Genomic DNA, 20,796 nt, shown 5'->3' on the forward strand with positions numbered 1-20,796 from the left:
ACCTTAGAGACTCTGTTTATCAGCACAAGTGAGCACAGCATTACTACAAGTGCTGTTTTCTCTTTTATTGTTTGCACAGTGCTATTCCAAAAAACCCTATACACATTTAGTGTATCAGTGGCAAAACCCGCCATCTTCAGCAGGACTGGTTGACAAACCAGATGATGTAGGAGGGAGAAGGATCTGGCAAATTTAAAACCTGGGAGATAAATTACCCTCTGAGGTGTCTAGCAGCATCTTTCTCCCTTCTCCCGACTGAAAACACACACAGTCTTGGCTAAACGAGCATTTATTTGTATGGGGGAAGTGTTCTGCCAACAGCTATTGAAGGTGTATGGGCACCTTAAACATTGTGCAGACCGTCTTAAGTTGCAAGATTGGACACCACCAATCGAACACTGCTTTGACTGACAGGGCCAGGCAATGTAGACATAATCACACCTGGCCATGAAATCTCATGGTTGAGCGTGCGCGTCTGTGATCATCACATGGACAGTACGGGTTCCATTGGCCTAGTGATCATCAGTAACGTACTGCGCATGAGCCGATCACAGAGGTGCACGCACAGCCGTGAGACTTCAGGGCCAGGCGTGATTATGTCTACACTGCCTTGCCTTATTATTCAAAATGGTGGGTGCGCGGCCAGTAAAAAAGATGAACGAAGCCTTGGATGCAACGAGTTGCAACGGCAAATCCCTTGTTGCACCAAGGGGCTAATTTGCATACTATAAAAAGGCTTATCTCTCTGTATTTGGGCCACAAATCAAGGTCAATCATTAAATGGGTTATCCAGGAAAATATATTTATCCTCAGGATAGGTCATCAGTATCAGATCTGCGGGGATGCAACACCTGGGACTCCTGTTAGAGCTCTTAGAAGAGGCATTGAGCACTGCGGCCTATTCCTAGGTCAGTGACATGACTGTACATCAGTCACATGGCCTAGTTGCAGCTCAAATCAATAGGGCTGAGTTGCAATACCAAGCACTGCCACTACACAATGTACGGGCTGTCCTTGTAAAGCTGCTGGGAGCCAGCATCGCTCACTAGAGCTTCGGTGACCGCAGCAGCTCCCTGAAACAGCTGATCATCAGGAATACTGGGACTTGGACCCCCGCTGATGTGATAATGATGACCTATCCTGAGGATAACTCATCATTATCTTTTCCAGGATAACTACTTTAAATTCTGCTGACAAGTGCACATGTCAGCTAGATTTATTTCAAGGTGTGTGGTGACGGATTCCCTTTATGGACCCACAGATAAGTCTCAGCCTTTTTATGCTGTCATAACTGTTCTGAGATCTTGCTTTCAGCAGAACAAGTTGTACTTTTTGGACAGTGCTGTGCTTGGTAAGCTGTGAGGAGGTGGCGGCCAAAAACAGCTGATTGGTGGGATTGCTGGGAGTTAGACCCCCACCGATCACATACTGAAGACCCATCATGAGAATAGATCATCCAGTATTAAACACACAGAAAACACCTTTAAATCCCCAATTTTTTTCTGTGCCAATGCTCCAGTGGTCCCTGTTGGTCTTTATTTTCCTGCTGCTGACATGTACATCCACCCAGACACTGGCCACAGCGGTGATGCTAGTATGTGTGGGACCAATGGATAAAAAGGGTAGGCACTCAAAAGTGTACACAGGAGTGCATCGCAGTGCCTCAAAGGCAGTCAAGGTAAAAAAAATAAAGTTACACATCCACCAAATCATAAGAAAATACTACATTTTAATTGAGGCAAAAAAATATTAAAAACGCTGATTTACTGATATAGAATGGCGTGGTCCATGATAAGTACCTATAAGTCAAGTGTAAAAAGTTGCTTGTCTATAACCAGTACTAGACACATATGTGAAAATACACAAACACTAGATTATTTGCAGCAATCACATGGTTGTACGTCACATCATCACAGCATTAAAATAAATTGGTGGAGCATCCACAACAGTTTTTATTTAAAGTGGTTGTCCGGGTTCAGTGCTGAACCCGGACATATCCCCATTTTCACCCAGGCAGCCCCCCTGACTTGAGCATCGGAGCAGTTCATGCTCTGATGCTCTCCTTTGCCCTGCACTGAATCGCGCCCGGAAAAGGCATTTTGGGGAGTTCCGGTGACGTACCGGGCTCTCCATGGGGCGGCCAGCCGAAGGCTTCTGCCCAGCAGTGAGCCCGGTGACGTCACCGGCACTGATGGGCGGGCTTCAGTGCTGCCCTAGCCTGTAAAACGGCTAGGGCAGTGCTAAAGCCCGCCCATCAGAGCCGGTGACATTACCAAAAACACTGCTGGGCGGAAGCCTCCGCCCCGCAGTGTGTTATTGTAAATAAAAGAGCCCTTGCCGTGCGCGATCCAGCGCAGGGCAAGGGAGCACATCGGAGCATGAAGTGCTCCGATACTAACATCATGGGGGCTGCCTGGGTGAAATTATGGGTATGTGCGGGTTCAGCTCTGAACCCGGACAACTCCTTTAATTCTAGTTACTTATTAGGGTAATGAACAATGATCATCATGTCACCTAGAACCCCTTGTAACTAGGGACACGCCTACCATAGAGGCTTTGTGGCCTGTCAGCAGAAGGGATCTGGCGCTGAACTATTTTCCCTACGTGCTGTGAAAACCATCAAAACTGCTACCTACAACTGACACCAGGAGTGCCTCACTGCATTTAGGGTTCCTGTATTCAGTAATGCAGCCTGAATTATAGATATATTATGAAATTAATCAGCAATTAATTCTAAGCCTAAAGTCAGGTCCATAAGTATTGGGACAGCGACACAATTCTAATTTTTTTGGCTCTATACACCACCACAATGGATTTGAAATGAAACGAACAAGATGTGCTTTAACTGCAGTCTGTCAGCTTTAATTTGAGGGTATTTACATCCAAATCAGGTGAACGGTGTAGGAATTACAACAGTTTGCATATGTGCCCCCCACTTGTTAAGGGACCAAAAGTAATGGGGCAGAATAATAATCATAAATCAAACTTTCACTTTTTAATACTTGGTTGCAAATCCTTTGCAGTCAATTACAGCCTGAAGTCTGGAACGCATAGACATCACCAGACGCTGGGTTTCATCCCTGGTGATGCTCTGCCAGGCCTCTACTGCAACTGTCTTCAGTTCCTGTTTGTTGTTGGGGCATTTTCCCTACAGTTTTGTCTTCAGCAAGTGAAATGCATGCTCAATCGGATTCAGGTCAGGTCATTGACTTGGCCATTGCATAACATTCCACTTCTTTCCCTTAAAAAACTCTTTGGTTGCTTTTGCAGTATGCTTTGGGTCATTGTCCATCTGCACTATGAAGCGCCGTCGTTCTGAAGCATTTGGCTGAATATGAGCAGATAATATTGCCCGAAACACTTCAGAATTCATCCTGCTGCTTTTCTCAGCAGTCACATCATCAATAAATACAAGAGAACCAGTTCCATTGGCAGCCATACATGCCCACGCCATGACACTACCACCACCATGCTTCACTGATGAGGTGGTATGCTTAGGATCATGAGCAGTTCCTTTCCTTCTCCATACTCTTCTCTTCCCATCACTCTGGTACAAGTTGATCTTGGTCTCATCTGTCCATAGAATGTTGTTCCAGAACTGTGAAGGCTTTTTTAGATGTCGTTTGGCAAACTCTAATCTGGCTTTCCTGTTTTTGAGGCTCACCAATGGTTTACATCTTGTGGTGAACCCTCTGTATTCATTCTGGTAAGGTCTTCTCTTGATTGTTGACTTTGACACACATACACCTACCTCCTACAGAGTGTTCTTGAACTGGCCAACTGTTGTGAAGTTTTCTTCACCAGGGAAATAATTCTTCAGTCATCCACCACAGTTGTTTTCCGTGGTCTTCCGGGTCTTTTGGTGTTGCTGAGCTCACCGGTGTGTTCCTTTTTTTAAAGAATGTTCCAAGCAGTTGTTTTGGCCACACCTAATGTTTTTGCTATCTCTCTGATGGGTTTGTTTTGTTTTTTCAGTCTAATGATGGCTTGCTTCACTGATCGTGACAGCTCTTTAGAGCTCATCTTGAGAGTTGATAGCAACAGATTCCAAATGCAAATAGCACACTTGAAATGAACTCTGGACCTTTTATCTGCTCATTGTAATTGGGATAATGAGGGAATAACACACACCTGTCCATGGAACAGCTGAGAAGCCAATTGTCCCATTACTTTTGGTCCCTTAACAAGTGGAAGGCACATATGCAAACTGTTGTAATTCCTACACCGTTCACCTGATTTGGATGTAAATACCCTCAAATTAAAGCTGGCAGTCTGCAGTTATAGCACATCGTGTTCGTTTAATTTCAAATCCATTGTGGTGGTGTATAGAGACAAAAATGTTAGAATTGTGTTGATGTCCTAATATTTGTGGACCTGACTGTACATGATCTTTAGTACAGATGTAGTACATTTGGAAAGAGAAACTCAAGTCTTGCTTGTGGGGCCTATAGTTTGTGTGTACACCCCTGTGCAGATTGTATTTTGTCGTTAGAGTCGGAATATGGCTATAAATGTCCGCTTCACCACTGCACCTGATCCCATATCTACGTTTTCTTTGTGTTCTTAGTGGTTCCTATAATAAGGCTATATGCACAAGACCATATTCGTTTTGTAGTCTACGGACCTGCAAAATACGGATACCTTCTATGTGCAATCTGCATTTTCCTCATTTCCATTAATAGAAATGGCTTGTCCGCAAAACGGACAAAAATAGGGCATTTTCTATAATTTGCAGGGTGGACAGCACATGAATGACATCCATTTTGTTTGCGGACCTATAGAAATGAATGAGTCCATGCTGTCCAGTGGCATCCTATGAGTGTAAAGAATTTATAGGCCCAGCTGCCACATCTTCAGGCAAATGTGCTGAAGGATACCACAAGGAAGCTGTATGCCCCCATGCTCAGCTGTGTCTCACCTTGAATTCAGGTTAGAGACAGCCCAACAGAGTATTAGAGCCACCTTTGTGCGCTCCTCCCCTGAGCTTTCATAGCTTCCTTCCTCTCTCCCCTGCCGTGAGGACGATGCAGGGGGTGGAGGAAGCATCACGGCCACTTCCTGATCTGTATACATAGGGCCCTTTGAGTGCCATGTTTCACATCAGTTAGGCTCCATTCACATGTCCGCAATTCCGTTCCGCTTTTTGCGGAACGGAATTGCGGACCCATTCATTTCTATGGGGGCGCACGACTTCCGGGTCCGCAATTCCAATCCCGAAAAAAATAGAACATGTCGTATTATTGTCCGCAATTGCGGACAAGAATAGGAACTTTCTATTAAGTGCCGGCGATGTGCGGTCCGCAAGATGCGGAACACACATTGCCGATGTCCGTGTTTTGCGGATCCGTGGATCCTCAAAACACACAGGGATGTGTGAATGGACTCTTAGGCTGAGTTCACACGGGCAAGTATTCCGCGTGGGTGCACCCGCACTGAATACCGACCCATTCATTTCTATGGGGCTGTTCACATGAGCGGTGATTTTCACGCATCACTTGTGCGTTGCGTGAAAATCGCAGCATGCTCTATATTCTGGGTTTTTCACGCAACGCAGGCCCCATAGAAGTGAATTGGGTTGCGTGAAAATCGCAAGCATCCGCAAGCAAGTGCGGATGCGGTGCGATTTTCACGCACGGTTGCTAGGAGACGATCGGGATGGAGACCCGATCATTATTATTTTCCCTTATAACATGGTTATAAGGGAAAATAATAGCATTCTGAATACAGAATGCATACTAAAATAGCGCTGGAGGGGTTAAAATAAATAAATAATTTAACTCACCTTAATCCACTTGATCGCGGAGCCGGCATCTCCTTCTGTCTTCATCTTAGCTGTGTGAAGCAACAGGACCTGTGGTGACATCACTCCAGTCATCACATGATCCATCACATGATCCATCACATGATCCATCACCATGGTAAAAGATCATGTGATGGATCATGTGATGACCGGAGTGACGTCACCACAGGTCCTGTTGCTCAACACAGGTAAGATGAAGACAGAATGAGATGCCGGCTCCGCGATCAAGTGGATTAAGATGAGTTAAATTATTATTTTTTTAACCCCTCCAGCGCTATTTTAGCATGCATTCTGTATTCAGAATGCTATTATTTTTCCTTATAACCATATTATAAGGGAAAATAATACAATCTACAGAACACCGATCCCAAGCCCGAACCCTGTGAAGAAGTTCGGGTTTGGGTACCAAACATGCGCAATTTTTCTCACACGAGTGCAAAACGCATTACAATGTTTTGCACTCGCGTGGAAAAATCGCGCGTGTTCCCGCAACGCACCCACACATTTTCCCGCAACGCCCGTGTGAACTCAGCCTTAGGGCTCATTCAGACGGCCGTATGCTGTCCGCAAAAATACTGAATGCTATCCGTTTTTTTGCGGATCCGCAAAAAAAATGAAACATGTCCTATACTTGTCCGTGAAAATCAGGACATGGCCCCATTGAAGTCTATGGGTCTGCAAAAATACTGAATGCTATCCGTTTTTTTGCAGATCCGTTTTTTTGCGGATCCGCAAAAAAACGGATAGCATTCAGTATTATTGCGGACAGCATACGGCCGTCTGAATGAGCCCTTATTGTGAGCCAAAACCAGGTGCAAGTAAAAAATACAGAACAGGTGCAAATGCTAACATTCTACCTTATTTCTGTATAACCTGCACTACTGGTTTTGGCTCACAGCCACTGATGGAAATCACTGATCAAACACTGACTGTGGGGAAGTGGTCATAAGCTGCATATACACAATCCAGTCCAGCAGCTGTTTCCACATGCAGATCACCACTAAGTGACGACTCACATATGTACTTGCCAGGCCACACCTGTACATTCTATTTATAACAATCAGGCATGGTCTGGCATGCACAGGTGTGGCCTGGTGATTAGCCGTCATGCACTTTTGGATCCCGCTGCTGGACCATATCGTGTAAGAGCTTGAGTATTCATACCGCTTTCTAAATTTTTTCACATTACACCCAGAAACTTAAATGTATTCTATTAGGATTTTATGTGATAGACCAACACAAAGCAGCAAGTATGTGTATAGTGAAAAGAAAATGATACATGGTTTTCAATTTTTTTTATAAATAAGTCAAAAGGTGACTTATAAAATGGAAGGTGTATGGCACAACTGCAAACCTACCAAGACATGGCCATCCACCTAAACTGACAGCCCAGGCAAGGATAGCACTAATTAGAGAAAGAGCCAAAAGGACCATGGTTGCCCACAGCTCAGGTGGGAGAATCTGTCCACAGGACAACTATTAGTAGTGTACTAAAAGAAAATCTGTCACATAGATTATCACTAATAAAGTAGAACTATTCCCATGTAGAACATAACACCTCCTTCCCTGATGTACCTTACATTTGGCGTTTCTTGTTTTCTATCTTGTGAAAATCATCTTTGTATGATATGCAAATTAGGCAGTAATGTGCCCAGAGGGGCGTTATTTTCTTTCAATGGTGCCCAGGAACGCCCCATCCAGTGCCCAGGCCCACCCTCCAGCAGAGCCCAAGCACGCCTCTCCTTGGTTGAGACCTTACATCCCCACCAGAGCCGTTGCTGCCCCTTCCCCCGCTAGGTCACTGACCTGAGGTAATGCTGCCCACACTTGTCTTCAGGTTCCCAGATAAATCTTACACAGGCACATGCCTAGTGACACATTTGAGGCTGACATGATTGAGGATGACAGATTTTTCTGCAAACCTGAAGGCAAGTGTGGGCGGCGTTACCTTGCATCAGTGATGTAGCGGGGGGAAGTGGGCAACGGCTCTGGTGGGGATGTGGAGTCTGAACCCAGGAGAGGCGTGCTTGGGCTCTGATGGAGGGCGGGCCTGGGCACTGGATGGGGGCGTCGTTTCTGGGCACCATTGAAAGAAAATAACGCCCCTCTGGGCACATTACTGTCTAATTTGCATATCATACAAAGATGATTTTCACAAGATAGAAAACAAGAAACGCCAAATGGAAGGTACATCAGGGAAGGAGGTGTTATGTTCTACATAGGAATAGTTTTACTTTATTAGTGATAATGCATGTGACAAATCTGGCCTTTAAGGAAAAGTTGCCAGAAGAAAGCCATTTTTGAAAGCAAGCCATAAGTCCCGTTTACAGTTTGCCACAAGTCATGTAGGGGACACAGCAAACATGTGGAAGAAGGTGCTGTGGTCAGATGAGACCAAGGTTGAACTTTGTTCCCTAAATGCAAAATGCTATGTGGGGCAGAAAACTAACACTGCACATCTCCCAGAACACACCATCCCAACCGTGAAACATGGTGGTGGCAGAATCAAGCTGAGGGGATGCTTTCTTCAGCAGGGACAGTGAAGCTGGTCAGTGTTAGACTACATGCACACAAACGTATTTTGTTTGTGTGTCCGTCCCGTTTCATTTCAGTGGGTCCGTCCCGTTTCATTTCAGTGGGTCCATCCCGTTTCATTTCAGTAGGTTCTCAAAAAAATGTGTGCTGTCCGCATCAGTATAGGGTTGGACGATATCAAAAATATTCCCACGATAACGATATTAGGAAATTTATCGCGATAACGATATATATTGGGATAAATACCCATTTTGCAGAAAAAAACACTTGGGGCCAAAAGGAGACGTTGCACTGTATGGGGCAGCCACAAGGAGACGTTGCACTGTATGGGGCAGCCACAAGGAGACGTTGCACTGTATGGGGCAGCCACAAGGAGACGTTGCACTGTATGGGGCAGCCACAAGGAGACGTTGCACTGTATGGGGCAGCCACAAGGAGACGTTGCACTGTATGGGGCAGCCACAAGGAGACGTTGCACTGTATGGGGCAGCCACAAGGAGACGTTGCACTGTATGGGGCAGCCACAAGGAGACGTTGCACTGTATGGGGCAGCCACAAGAAAACGTTGCACTGTATGGGGCAGCCGCAAGGAGATGTTTTACTGTATGGGGCGGTGGGCCACAAGAAGACGTTATACTGTATGGGGCGGTGGGCCACAAGAAGACATTATACTGTATGGGGCGGTGGGCCACAAGGAGACGTTATACTGTATGGGGCGGTGGGCCACAAGAAGACATTATACTGTATGGGGCGGTGGGCCACAAGGAGACGTTATACTGTATGGGGCGGTGTGTGGTAGTGTAGGGACGCCTCTTACGATCCATCTAACTGGGGTAAAATCCTATTAGGATAATTCGTGGAGGAAGTCTTCTTTGGGAGATTTTAAAGAAAAGGACAGGGCTCCACATGGACTAGAAGTGACAATTGGTATGGGGGGGGGGGGTCATTCCGGGGGTCTCCACCCCCCAAAATAGCACTACATAAGAAGCTGACTTCAAATATGAAGTTCTCTTACCCCTATAAATCACCCCCATGGACAGTGACTGCAGTCATTACCTGAAGGAGTAGTAAAATAGCCAGGGGTTATGTTAGCAGTCAGTAGCGGACTGTCGGTCACAAAGGGCGACGCAGATGAAAACACAGAAAACACCATCAATGTAAACCATCAGTCTACCGGAGCCCAGTACACACGATATATACAGATATACACGTCATGTATGTACACAGTGACATCTCTATTTATATGCGTATCACATCACAGGTGGACACTGGAGTGAAGACACATGCGTTGGTGACACATATTGGGTCCAAAGAATATGAACTTAGTAGCAGGCGCCCAGGGATCTAAGTGCACTTACTGTTATTCCTGGGCGCCGCTCCGTTCGGCCGCTGTGGCCCCCGGTTTTTTCTCAACATTCGGTGCAAGTAGGAGGAGACGCCAGTGTCTCTCCTTCTCCCTGACAGCAGCGCTGTCCAATCACAGCGCAGAGCTCAGAGCCACGGAGGTTTCTTTTCTCCCTGGCTCTTAGCTCTGCGCTGTGATTGGACAGCGCTGCTGTCAGGGGGAAGGAGGCACTGGCGTCTCCTCCTACTTGCACCGAATGTTGAGAAAATACCGGGGGCCACAGCGGACGAACGGAGCGGCGCCCAGGAATAATAGTAAGTGCACTTAGATCCCTGGGCGCCGCTCTATGCAGCCTGCTACTAAGTTCATATTCTTTGGACCCGTGAAAGGTCCTCTTTAATGTTTGTACAAAGTCTTGGTAAAGTTGCCATCACAGGTTTAAATAAAGTGAAGAAAAAAAAATAAAAAGCCTGCTCGTCCCTGCAGCCAGGTTCAGCCCTCCGCGTGCTAGTAGTAATGCAGGAGGCAGAGGCCAGTGACCGGGGAACATAAGCAGGTGGAATTGGACATTTTAGAAGTAGGTCAGCACACATGCGATCTCTCCTATGACGTCATTAAATACCGCGGTTTTTCGGAAACGGTGATATCGCCGCTTTTTAATATCGCGGTATATCGTGGATACCAGTATATCGCTCAACCCTACATCAGTATGTCCGTTCCGTAGCCCCGCCAAAAAAATAGAACATGTCATATTCTTGTCCGTTTTAGGCATTTAAAAAAAACGAATGGCATAATGGATGTCATCCTGTTTTTTGCGGATCCGGTCGTGTGCATGTAGCCTAAATGGGAAGATGGATGGAGCTGAATACAGGGCAATCCTGGAGGAAAGCATGGTAGAGGCTGAAAACGACTTGAGACCGGAGCAGAGGGTAACCTTCCAGCAGGACAACAACCCTAACCATACAGCCAGAGCTACAGTGGAATGGTTTAGATCAAAGCATAGTCATGTGTTAGAATGGCCCAGTCAAAGTCCAGACCTAAATCCCATTGAGAATCTGTGGCAAGACTTGAAAATTGCTGCTCACAGACGCTCTCCATCCAGTCCGACCCAGCCTGAGGTATTGTGCACAGAAGAACGGGCAAACATTTCAAAGCTGGTAGAGACATACCCCAAAAGACTTGTAGCTGTAATCTCAGTGAAAGCTGGTTCTACAAAGTATTGACTCATGGGGGCTGAATACATTTGCACGCCACACTTTCCAGATTTCTATTTATTATAAATTGTGAAAACTATACATCATTTTCTTTTCACTTTACACATACTTGCTGATTTGTGTGGGTCTATCACATAAAATTCTAATTAAATATATTTATGTTTGAGGTTGTAATGTGAAAAAAATGTGGAAAAGTTCAAGAGGTGGCCATTATATGACCTCTCTGGCATTTGTTAGCAGTTTTTCCCTGTGCAATTTGAACACAAATGTATAAAAAATTTAAGTCATTCCCTTTCCCAGTTTTACAATAAAGTAAAGTGAACAATAAAAAAAATAGTTAATTCATATTGATGTGTCTAAAAAATGTGATCGCTATTAAAATATAAAAATATTTCTTGTGTGCAGTGATTGTTGTAAAGAAAAGCAAAGAATACAGCTTGCTCTGCAGAAATTATAAAAATATATAAAAAAAAGTTATGGGTGTCAGAACCTGGTGATGCATAGAATATTTTTTTTAAATTTGTTAAAAATGGTAAAAAAAAATAGAAACTGTATATAATTGATAGCACTGTAATTCTTTCAGAATTGCAATTTGTTTTTCAGTTTCACCCCATGAATATCTTTTTTTTTCCAATTTCCAATGCAAACTTTGATAAATAAAATAGTGCCAGGCTGAAAATTAGCCTGACCCTTAAAGGGGTTGTCTCATCTCAGACAATGGGGACATATCGCTAGGATATGTCCCCATTGTCTTATAGGTGCGGGTCCCACCCCTGGGACTCGCACCTATTTATTGAGAACAGAGCCCCGAAAGTGTGATGCATGTGCAGCCACCCTCTATTCATTTTCTATGGGTCCGCCGAATATATTCCTGTCGAACCCATGGAAGTAAATGGTAGCAGTGGCTGGTCATGCCCTGTGTGCTCCCATTCACTTCTATGGGGAAAGGGCTTGGTGGTGGCTGGAACGGAGTCCTCCAGCCACCACTTTGCGGGGCTCCATTCCCGATATACCCACATCTATAAGACATTGGGGGCATATCCTAGCGATATACCCCATTGTCTGAGATGAGACAACCCCTTTGAAGGGTCAAAGGTAGTCTGCCAGACTGCTGAGCCCCAGCTCATTAGATCTTTACTGACAGCATAAAAAACGATGGTTTCTCGGCTGCACGTCTTTGTCTAAACAGGGGATGTGCTGCTTACAACGTAAAATACACTCATTGTGAAAAAAATAACGCACTAAGAAGGAGTTGTTGAATCAAATTAAACTTTGTGTGAATGATGATATATGTAATGATGATATATATAAGTGTTTGCAATATTAGAGCGACTGCTTCTCTCATTCCAATGATGTGCCCCTTCTCAAACTCTGGTGTCAGACCCCCACCGATCAGATACTGATTATCTCAGCATAGGTAATCAGTATTAACATCTCGGAAAACCCCTTTAAGCTCTGTTGCAGCCAGGGCTTAACAGGCCGTTTTCTATGGCAGACCTGGGAGCCTGGCATCTGAGACCTTGAATGACCGGGATCGTAGTCCTCTCTGATCCCAGCTGTATTACACGCTGCCACGTATGGAGCAGGGTCGTCTTGTGAGCCCACTTCATATAACCCTTACACGCAAATGACATACAGCTATGTCCTTTAGCCTTAAGTGGTTAAATGATAGCTGATCAATGTGCTATATTGGTACCACGTAGAAATCTGCTTGTCTAAAAGCATCTTTTGGGCTCTTGAGAGTGGTGCTGCAGCCAGTGTCTGCTATCCTGCCACATTATTTACACCAGTAGTCGCTCAGTATATTAGTTGCTAGGCAGAGCAGCCTGAGATCTAAACACTGCTGATACAGTTTATTTGGCCTACTTGCAAAGGTCAGCAGAGAGCGGCAGCGGGGCATAATCCACATAGGAGAAACATGGAGATGTCAGCCCTGTCTGATTACCCTTGATATCCTGGGCTCAGTAAACATTGCTTGGAGAGCAGGCACAATTTGAAGGACAAGTTGAGCACATTTTCCTATTAGAGCACCATGTTTTGCAGATAAATACTGAAAGGCTGACTTTGTACATGAAACATTGCTAAATACAGAGGAATGCTGGAAAGATAGTGGACGGTATTAACAGAAGGCACACAGATGTACTGTTAGATCGTCAGAAAATAGACATGTAGTGGTATTTCAGCTTTAGGTGAGCTGTAGGTTAGAAATGTCATTATTTCTTTTTTTTTTTCTGCCACACATATTGTACAAATGCCTAGTGTGCACCAACACATTTTAGGCTACTTTCACACTCGTGTTTGGTGCGGATCCGTCATGGATCTGCACAGACGGATCCGTTCAGATAATACATCTGTTCAGAACGGATCCGTTTGTATTATCTATAACATGGCCAAGACGGATTCGTCTTGAACACCATTGAAACGGAGGACGGATCCGTTTTCTATTGTGCCAGTGAAAACGGATCCGTCCCTATTGACTTACATTGTGTGTCAGAATGGATCCGTTTGGCTCAGTTTCGCTGCAGGCAGTGTTTTGGTGTCCGCCTCCAAAGCGGAGTGGAGACGGAACGGAGCCAAACTGACGCATTCTGAGCAGATCCTTTTCCATTCAGAATGCATTAGGGCAAAACTGATCCGTTTCGGACCGCTTGTGAGAGCCCTGAACGGATCTCCCAAACGGAAAGCCAAAACGCCAGTGTGAAAGTAGCCTTACTTGTCAAGGTGGTGCATTTGCCCATTGCGACAGCAGTATAATTCACATTACAGGAACATGACAGTAGTAGCATTTTGAGACAATTTTGTAGGGCTACTTTCACATCAGCGTCTTGGCTTTCTGGTTTTGAGATTCGGCAGAGGATCTCAAAACCAGGGCCAAAACAGTTCAGATTTGTCCCCATTCATTGTCAGTGGGGACAAAACTGATCAGTATGCATCAGTTCCGTTTTGTGTCCGGTCTGCGAAACGCATGAAAATCAATATAAGTCAATGGTGCCGGGTCTGTTTTTTTTATTACCCCCAAAAAAATGGATCGTTTCAATTTAATACAAATGGAACGGATGGATAGTGTTGTATTAAATGAAACGGATCCTCTGCCGGATTTCAAAACCTGAATAAAAAACGCAGATGTGAAAGCGTGGGGCAGCCGCATGCGGATCGCAGACCCATTCACTTGAATGGGGTCCGCGATCTGTCCGTTCCACACAAAGATAGAACAAGTTCTATGTTTTTGCGCAGCGGAAGCATGGAACGGAACACCATGGAAGCACTCCGTAGTGCTTCCGTGGGGTTCCGTTCTGTGCTTCCGCACCGCATCTACGGATTTAGGGACCCATTTAAGTGAATGGGACCGCATCCGTGATGCGGAATGCATATGGCTGGTGACCCGCGTATTGCGGAACCGCTGTATGTGGCCTGCAACACGGCCACGGAACGAATACGTTCGTGTGAAAGAGGCCTAAGAAAAACATTTAGGTCAGTGGAACCTGGTGTAACATCCTCTCTGGTCAATAGATGGTCAAAGCTAATAGGTCTGAATAGGTGTGTATTTGTGTTCCCTACTTTATAGATTTTTAAAGGTTCTACAAAGAATAAAGACAATATATCAGTTTGCTGAGTAAATCATTGTGAATTGCATCCACAGTAAACTATAGGGATGTAATACTTAACGATCAGCCAAGCAGAGAGACTGCCACATTAAGTAAAGCAGAATATTAATTTGTGCTGGTATATGGATGTCTTCTACTCCTGGGTACTATTAATTGTTATAAACAGTACGTAGCGATATCCATTTCATCTCAGGGCTGAATTAAAGGGGTTGTCTCACTTCAGCAAGTGGCACTTATCATGTAGAGAAAGTTACTACCAGGCACTTACTAATATATTGTTATTGTCCATATTGTCTCCTTTACTGGCTGGATTCATTTTTTCTATCACATTATACACGGCTCGTTTCCATGGTTACGACCACCCTGTAATCCAGCAGTGGTGACTGTGCTTGTACACTATAGAAAAAAGCATTGGCCTATCTGGTGGGTGGAACTATGGGAGGGCACGTAGGCTGGTGTTTTTCCCTATAGTGTGCAAGCACGACCACCACTGATGAATTGCGGGGTGGTCATGTCCATGGAAATGAGCAGTATATATTGTGATGGAAAAATTAATCCAGCCAGTAAAGGAAGCAATATGGAAAATAACAATACATTAGTCATTTGCTGAAGTGAGACAACCCCTTTAATAGATCTCGGATTGAAAACGAATGAGAACCTGACAATTGGTGCAGTATCAAACCTGCATTTGTGCTGTATAGCAGCTCCTGATTAGGGATACATAAATGGATTCTGAAGAATGGCTTAGTCTCATCAGCAGGGCTGTCCCTGCATATGAATAAATATGGTTTGAAACTAGAAATATAATCATAAGCAATTCACAAGGACATGTGTGTATCAAACCCCATGCCAGTTTTCTGGTGTCTTTTTTTAGGCAAAAGATATTTAAATAGTTTCCTTTTTTTCTGCTGCTCACACCTCTGAAAATAGAGACTGGCTGGGCCTTTATGAGAGGCTGCACTTCTGTTGGAGGGGCATATATCCAGCACATCAATTAGCAGCGCCCAATGAAATGCATTCCACATGGTACTGTATGTGCCGCTGATGAACATGTTGAGTTACATGCCGCCATCAGCCGCCATTTTTAGGATGGCATAGCTAAGCATTCATGGAAAAATGTGCTAAGCAAGGTGGCGATGCTTCTCAGATGAAGAACTCAGCGCTGACTAGGCTAGGTCTACACGATGACATTTGTCGCGTGACAATTTTTATAATGATAGTCTATGGTGTCGCAATGGGACATGCTGCAACGCGACAGTCGCAAAAAATCCATCCGAGATGGATTTTTCTGCGACTGTTGCGTCGCAGTCGCAGCATGTCGCATTGCGACACCATAGTCTATCATTATAAAAGTTGTCGCGCGACATTGGTGCGACAAAATGTTGCGCGACAAATGTCACAGTGTAGTTGTGCCCTCTGTGTCGCGCAACTTATTGTCGTCGTATAGACGTAGCCTAACTGTCATCTCTCCCGGTTCACAGCCTTCCAGTGTCCCTAGGGGTGTAATACATGAATGTTTGTTCAGACTATCACAACCTCTTTAACAATTAGAATGAAGCCCCTATAATAAGAGTTTTTTCATTTTTATATTCGGCTTTATGTCAAATGTGTTGAAATTGTGCAGAAACCCCCTTAAAGCAAAGTATATATTGAAATTCCTCTTTTGAAGAACAGATTACAATGTTTCGCAGTCAAATAGGGCCTGTCAGCTCTCTTGGCATTCTGTTTTAGTAAATACATGAAATAACAATTCTGAAGCATTTTTGTGCAATTCCTCTGTTATTCCTCTTGGAAATGTGTTAATACATTTACAACTGGATGTTACCATATCCTTGTGAATAGAGTGTGACCATACAATGTCAGAGAGAAGGGTAACACCATGCTGTCAGTTTATTCGTAAATTTCCAAGATGAGTAAAAAAGGAACGGCACAAGGCTGTATTCTAATAAAAGATCATATATGTTCACCTGGAAAACAAGTGTTTACTAAAATGAACATGTCAGGGGAGATTGCTGATCCTCTTAAAATTTAAGCACAGCAAAACAAATTTATTTTTAAAAATACATAATTATATAAAAGCTAGAGAACCAAGTGTGTGGCTCAACACCATTTAAATATGTATCCTAACCTATAAAGTTGGGCGTCTGTGTATTGGAGTTTGTGCTAAGGCTACTTTCACACAAGCGTTTTTGCTGGATCCGGCAGGGATCAGTAAAAATGCTTACATTACTGATAATACATCCGTTATGAATGGATCCGGTTGTATGATCTTTAACATTGCCAAGACGGATCCGTCTCTAAAACTATTGAAAGTCAATGGGGATGGATCCGTTTTCTATTGTATCCTCATTGACTTGCATTGTGGGTCATGCCGGATCCGTTTTGCCCCGCATCGCATGACGGAAGCTTGCAGCGTTTTTCTGTCCGGTATGGGAACGCAACCAAACAGTGCATTTTGGAACATTCAGTTTTATCCCCATTGACAATGAGTGGGGACAAAACTGAAGCATTTTTCTCCGGTATTGAGATGCTCTGCCGGATCTCAACTCCGGAAAATGTAAACGCTAGTGTGAAAGTAGCCTTAATGGTTTTTCTGAATTCCATGTTTGAATTTAGAAGGAAAATATATTTCATTCTTCTCTATTTTAAATTGTAGGAAGAGGCCTCCTGATCATACACGATGGAAGACTGTCTTCATACCTCCTCAGAAAACCTCTCCAAGTTAGTAAGTTGGGCCCATAGTCATGGTACCATTTGTAGCCTTATTCCAAATCTAAAGCACTTACTCTCTGAGGGCTCCCATGGCACTCTTACTGCTATGTGGGGATGCAGTGCCGGACATGCATACCACTGGCCATTGACTACAACTTGTAGGGCAGGCCCTCAGGAGAGAGTATGCTTTCAGGACAATAGAAGCTTCAACTCAGACAGTCCAAGTATAATTGGTGTGCCATCAGAGACTCAAACTAGTCCATTGGAAAGGTACCCTGGGAGGCCAGGAAAGTCTAAGCTCGACTGCAATAGAACAAGAGACTCGTGCGATTTTTCCTACTGTAGTGAACCATCAGAGCTGGATGAGCCTGTAGAAGAATATGAAGATGAAACCACATTGTTTGATATGGTATGTGAATCTTCTGCAACAGATGAAGACAGTGATTTTGAGAACAGAACTCAGCAATCTCCTAATGTTTCTCGCAAGAGGCCCAGTGGTGGTCTTAACTCTTCTGTTTCTGGGTCTCAGTCACATATTGTTGATGAGGATAGTAACGATGTCATTGTGAAGAAGATCAAACAGGAGAATCCTGAAGACTATTACATTGTTGCTAATGCAGAACTCACTGGTGGTATTGATGGTCCCTCGTTATCTTTAACTCAAATGACCAAGCCGAAGAATCAGACCCCTTCCACAACTCCTTTTATGGGACCAACTAAACCACCTAGCATTTTGCCTCCATCTTTAAGCAGTGACTTAGACATACAAGCTATTACACCTTCCCCATTAGTCCTACAAAGACCCCCACTCCAGAAACCAGTGAGGCCACTCTTGCCATCACAAAGCAAGGCACCATCTAATACTCCACTTGTGAGTCAACAAATTGGAATTCAGATGCCCGTCAGCACCTCCACAGGAAACCCTGGTCAACCTATCAGCATCCCTTTATCTGCACTTCAGTTGCCAGGACAGGAAAAGAAAGAGGTTTCCGAAGAAATTATTCCACCTATACTGAAACCTGCATTGCCCTCTGACATGGCGCTCTCACCATCAGTTAGCACTGAGCCTGAAGTTAGCTCCAGTCAACAGCAGCCGACTACCATCCCCAACATCAACTGTGAGGGAACTGCACAATCTATTCCAGGTATGTAAGTGTATGCATATGATGTGAAGGCATGTGGGCAGGGTGTAACTCCTGCAATATGAATATTACGATGCTTGACAGGAGTGGTATAATTATTTTTTTAAAACGTACTCGTAGAGATCTTAAAGGGAACCTGTCACCGGGATTTTGGGTATAGAGCTGAGGACATGGGTTGCTAGATGGCCGCTAGCACATCCGCAATACCCAGTCCCCATAGCTCTTTGTGCTTTTATTCTGTAAAAAAAGCGATTTGATACATATGCAAATTAACATAAAAGAGTCATATCTTACTTGTGTGACCAGAGAAGAGTCATATTTTCAAGCTCTGACTCATCTCAGGTTAATTTGCATATGTTTCAAATTGGTTTTTATACACAATAAAAGCACACAGAGCTATGGGGACTGGGTATTGCGGATGTGCTAGCAGCCATCTAGCAACCCATGTCCTCAGCTCTATACCCCAAATCCAGGTGACAGGTTCCCTTTAAGTCTATAGTAAATAACAAAACTCTGGGCAAATAAATTACAATGCAGTTCATGACCAAGTTAAGCCAAACTTCAAATTATTACTTTTGTCTTGTGATGCAGAGATCCCAGAGCATACAAGTTAGATAAGTGTTGTCCGAATTCTTCAATCATCTAATGTCTATGGGGGTCTCCCATCTCTCTCCAAAATTCGGATGCCGGGAGAAAGGATTGGTCATGTAGGATATCAACTCACCAAATTCTTTGTTCCCACAGCAAATATGCAAATGCCAAGTTTGCATGTTGATAATGGAGTAAGGAGAAATAGCTGTCTGACAGCTATCTTAAAGTATACCTCCACAAACGTTTTTATACTTGAATAGTGCAGGTAAATATAAGAAACCAGGTAATATGTCCTACTAAAAATTATGCTTTCTCACTAAAACTTCTAAAATATATTTTAATAACCTAACATAAAAACGTGATTTAAACAGTATGTCATTTTCTGATGACACATTGCCTTTACCTTGCTTAGATGTCAATATTAAAAGCAGGAAAGAGTAAAAGCATCCTAATTAAAGCAGATTAAAAAAGCCTTTTCTGTAATAAGATATATTACAAAGTTTCATATACATATGCAGTTGCACTATTCAGTCATCAAAAGTTTTTTTTATACTTGGAGGTACGCTTAAAGTGTGCTGGAGCCAAGATGCCAGTTGTATGATCACTGAGGCCACTCATTGTCAGCAGTGGTCACATGCTGGCTGCTTGTAAACAGACAAGGGATACTAATGGAGCATCTGCTCTAGATTGGCGTGAGATTGGAAAGAGGTGACTGTTATTTTTTTATAATTATTTGAATCATTTTCTGCAGTTTGGTAAAATGGGTGGGAAATAGGGCATTGAGGATCCATTTCCCAGAAAATAGTTTGATAATCATCTGAAAAGTCAAAAGAGGTTTCCAGGGGGGTTCAGGATTGATGGCCTATCCTCAGCTAGGTCATCAGTGTCTGATCAGCACCCCTGCTGATTAGCTGTTTGAAAAATCCACAGCGCTCCGTTGAGCATTGCGGCATCTTCCTAGGCCAGAGATGTCACTTTTGTTGGTAACATGACCTAGGCTCAGCTTAGACCCATTCAAATGAATGGGCCTGGGCTGCAGTACCCGCACAGTCACTATACAATATATGGCGCTGTGCTTGGTTTTCTGTGAGCAGGCCACTGCCTCCTAAAACATCTGATTTACAGGGTTGCCCGGAGTTTGACCCCAACCAGTCAGATATTGATGACCTATCCTGAGAGCGGGCCATCAATATTGAACTCCCAAAAAACTCCTTTAACAGCTAGATTGTCTTCTGCAATATTGAATTCTCATGCAAATGATGGGCCAGGTGATCTTAACTGACTGAAACTGAATTCCATTTGACAGAACAGTTAACAAAATGAGTAAAGGGGGTGGTCTCATGAAGAGAACCATTTCTTGTGCATTATTTCAGCATTTGACCTACGAGCCAAAGTGTAGAGAGCTGATAACAAGAGCTAGGTTCTGGCAGACTCAGTCCGACTATGAACATTCTAATCATGTGAATCAGCGTCAATACTACATTTCACCTCTAGCAGAAATGTGTGGCTGTTGTAATACAAGATGTTTGCCGGGGGTTTCAGGGACCTTGCACCAATTAGCTCTGGTGAGACAACCCTTGTAAACACTATATACAGTTACATGTACATATTAGAATATTTTACTAAGATCAAGGCATGCTTGATAAGACTGTCTGATCTATGTCATTTCCTTTCCTTTTCTATCATCTGCTGGATCTCAAAACTGGTGGAAAACTCTTCAGTTTGATTTAGTACAATCGGCTGCAGCCGTTCAGATGCGGTTGTATTAAATTGAAAGTAAACAAACCGCATCCGGTGATAACACTATTGTAAGTCAATGGTTTTCGGATCCATTTTTTTTTTCTGTCCAAAA

General features: G+C 43.9%; 1 protein-coding gene across 2 annotated transcripts in view; it reads left to right on the forward strand.

Annotated features, from left to right (window-relative positions):
* Positions 1-20,796, forward strand: part of KIAA1958 (KIAA1958 ortholog) — a 195,200-nt gene that overhangs the window by 65,438 nt on the left and 108,966 nt on the right. For both annotated transcript variants that reach the window (XM_040417319.1, XM_040417317.1), the window contains exon 2: positions 17,156-18,356. In XM_040417319.1, the coding sequence (XP_040273253.1) occupies positions 17,180-18,356 (1,177 nt within the window). In that variant the 5' untranslated portion in view covers positions 17,156-17,179. The remainder of the gene's footprint in view (positions 1-17,155; positions 18,357-20,796) is intronic.

Source organism: Bufo bufo, chromosome 2, assembly GCF_905171765.1.
Source record: "Bufo bufo chromosome 2, aBufBuf1.1, whole genome shotgun sequence".
In the NCBI taxonomy this organism is placed as follows: domain Eukaryota; kingdom Metazoa; phylum Chordata; class Amphibia; order Anura; family Bufonidae; genus Bufo; species Bufo bufo.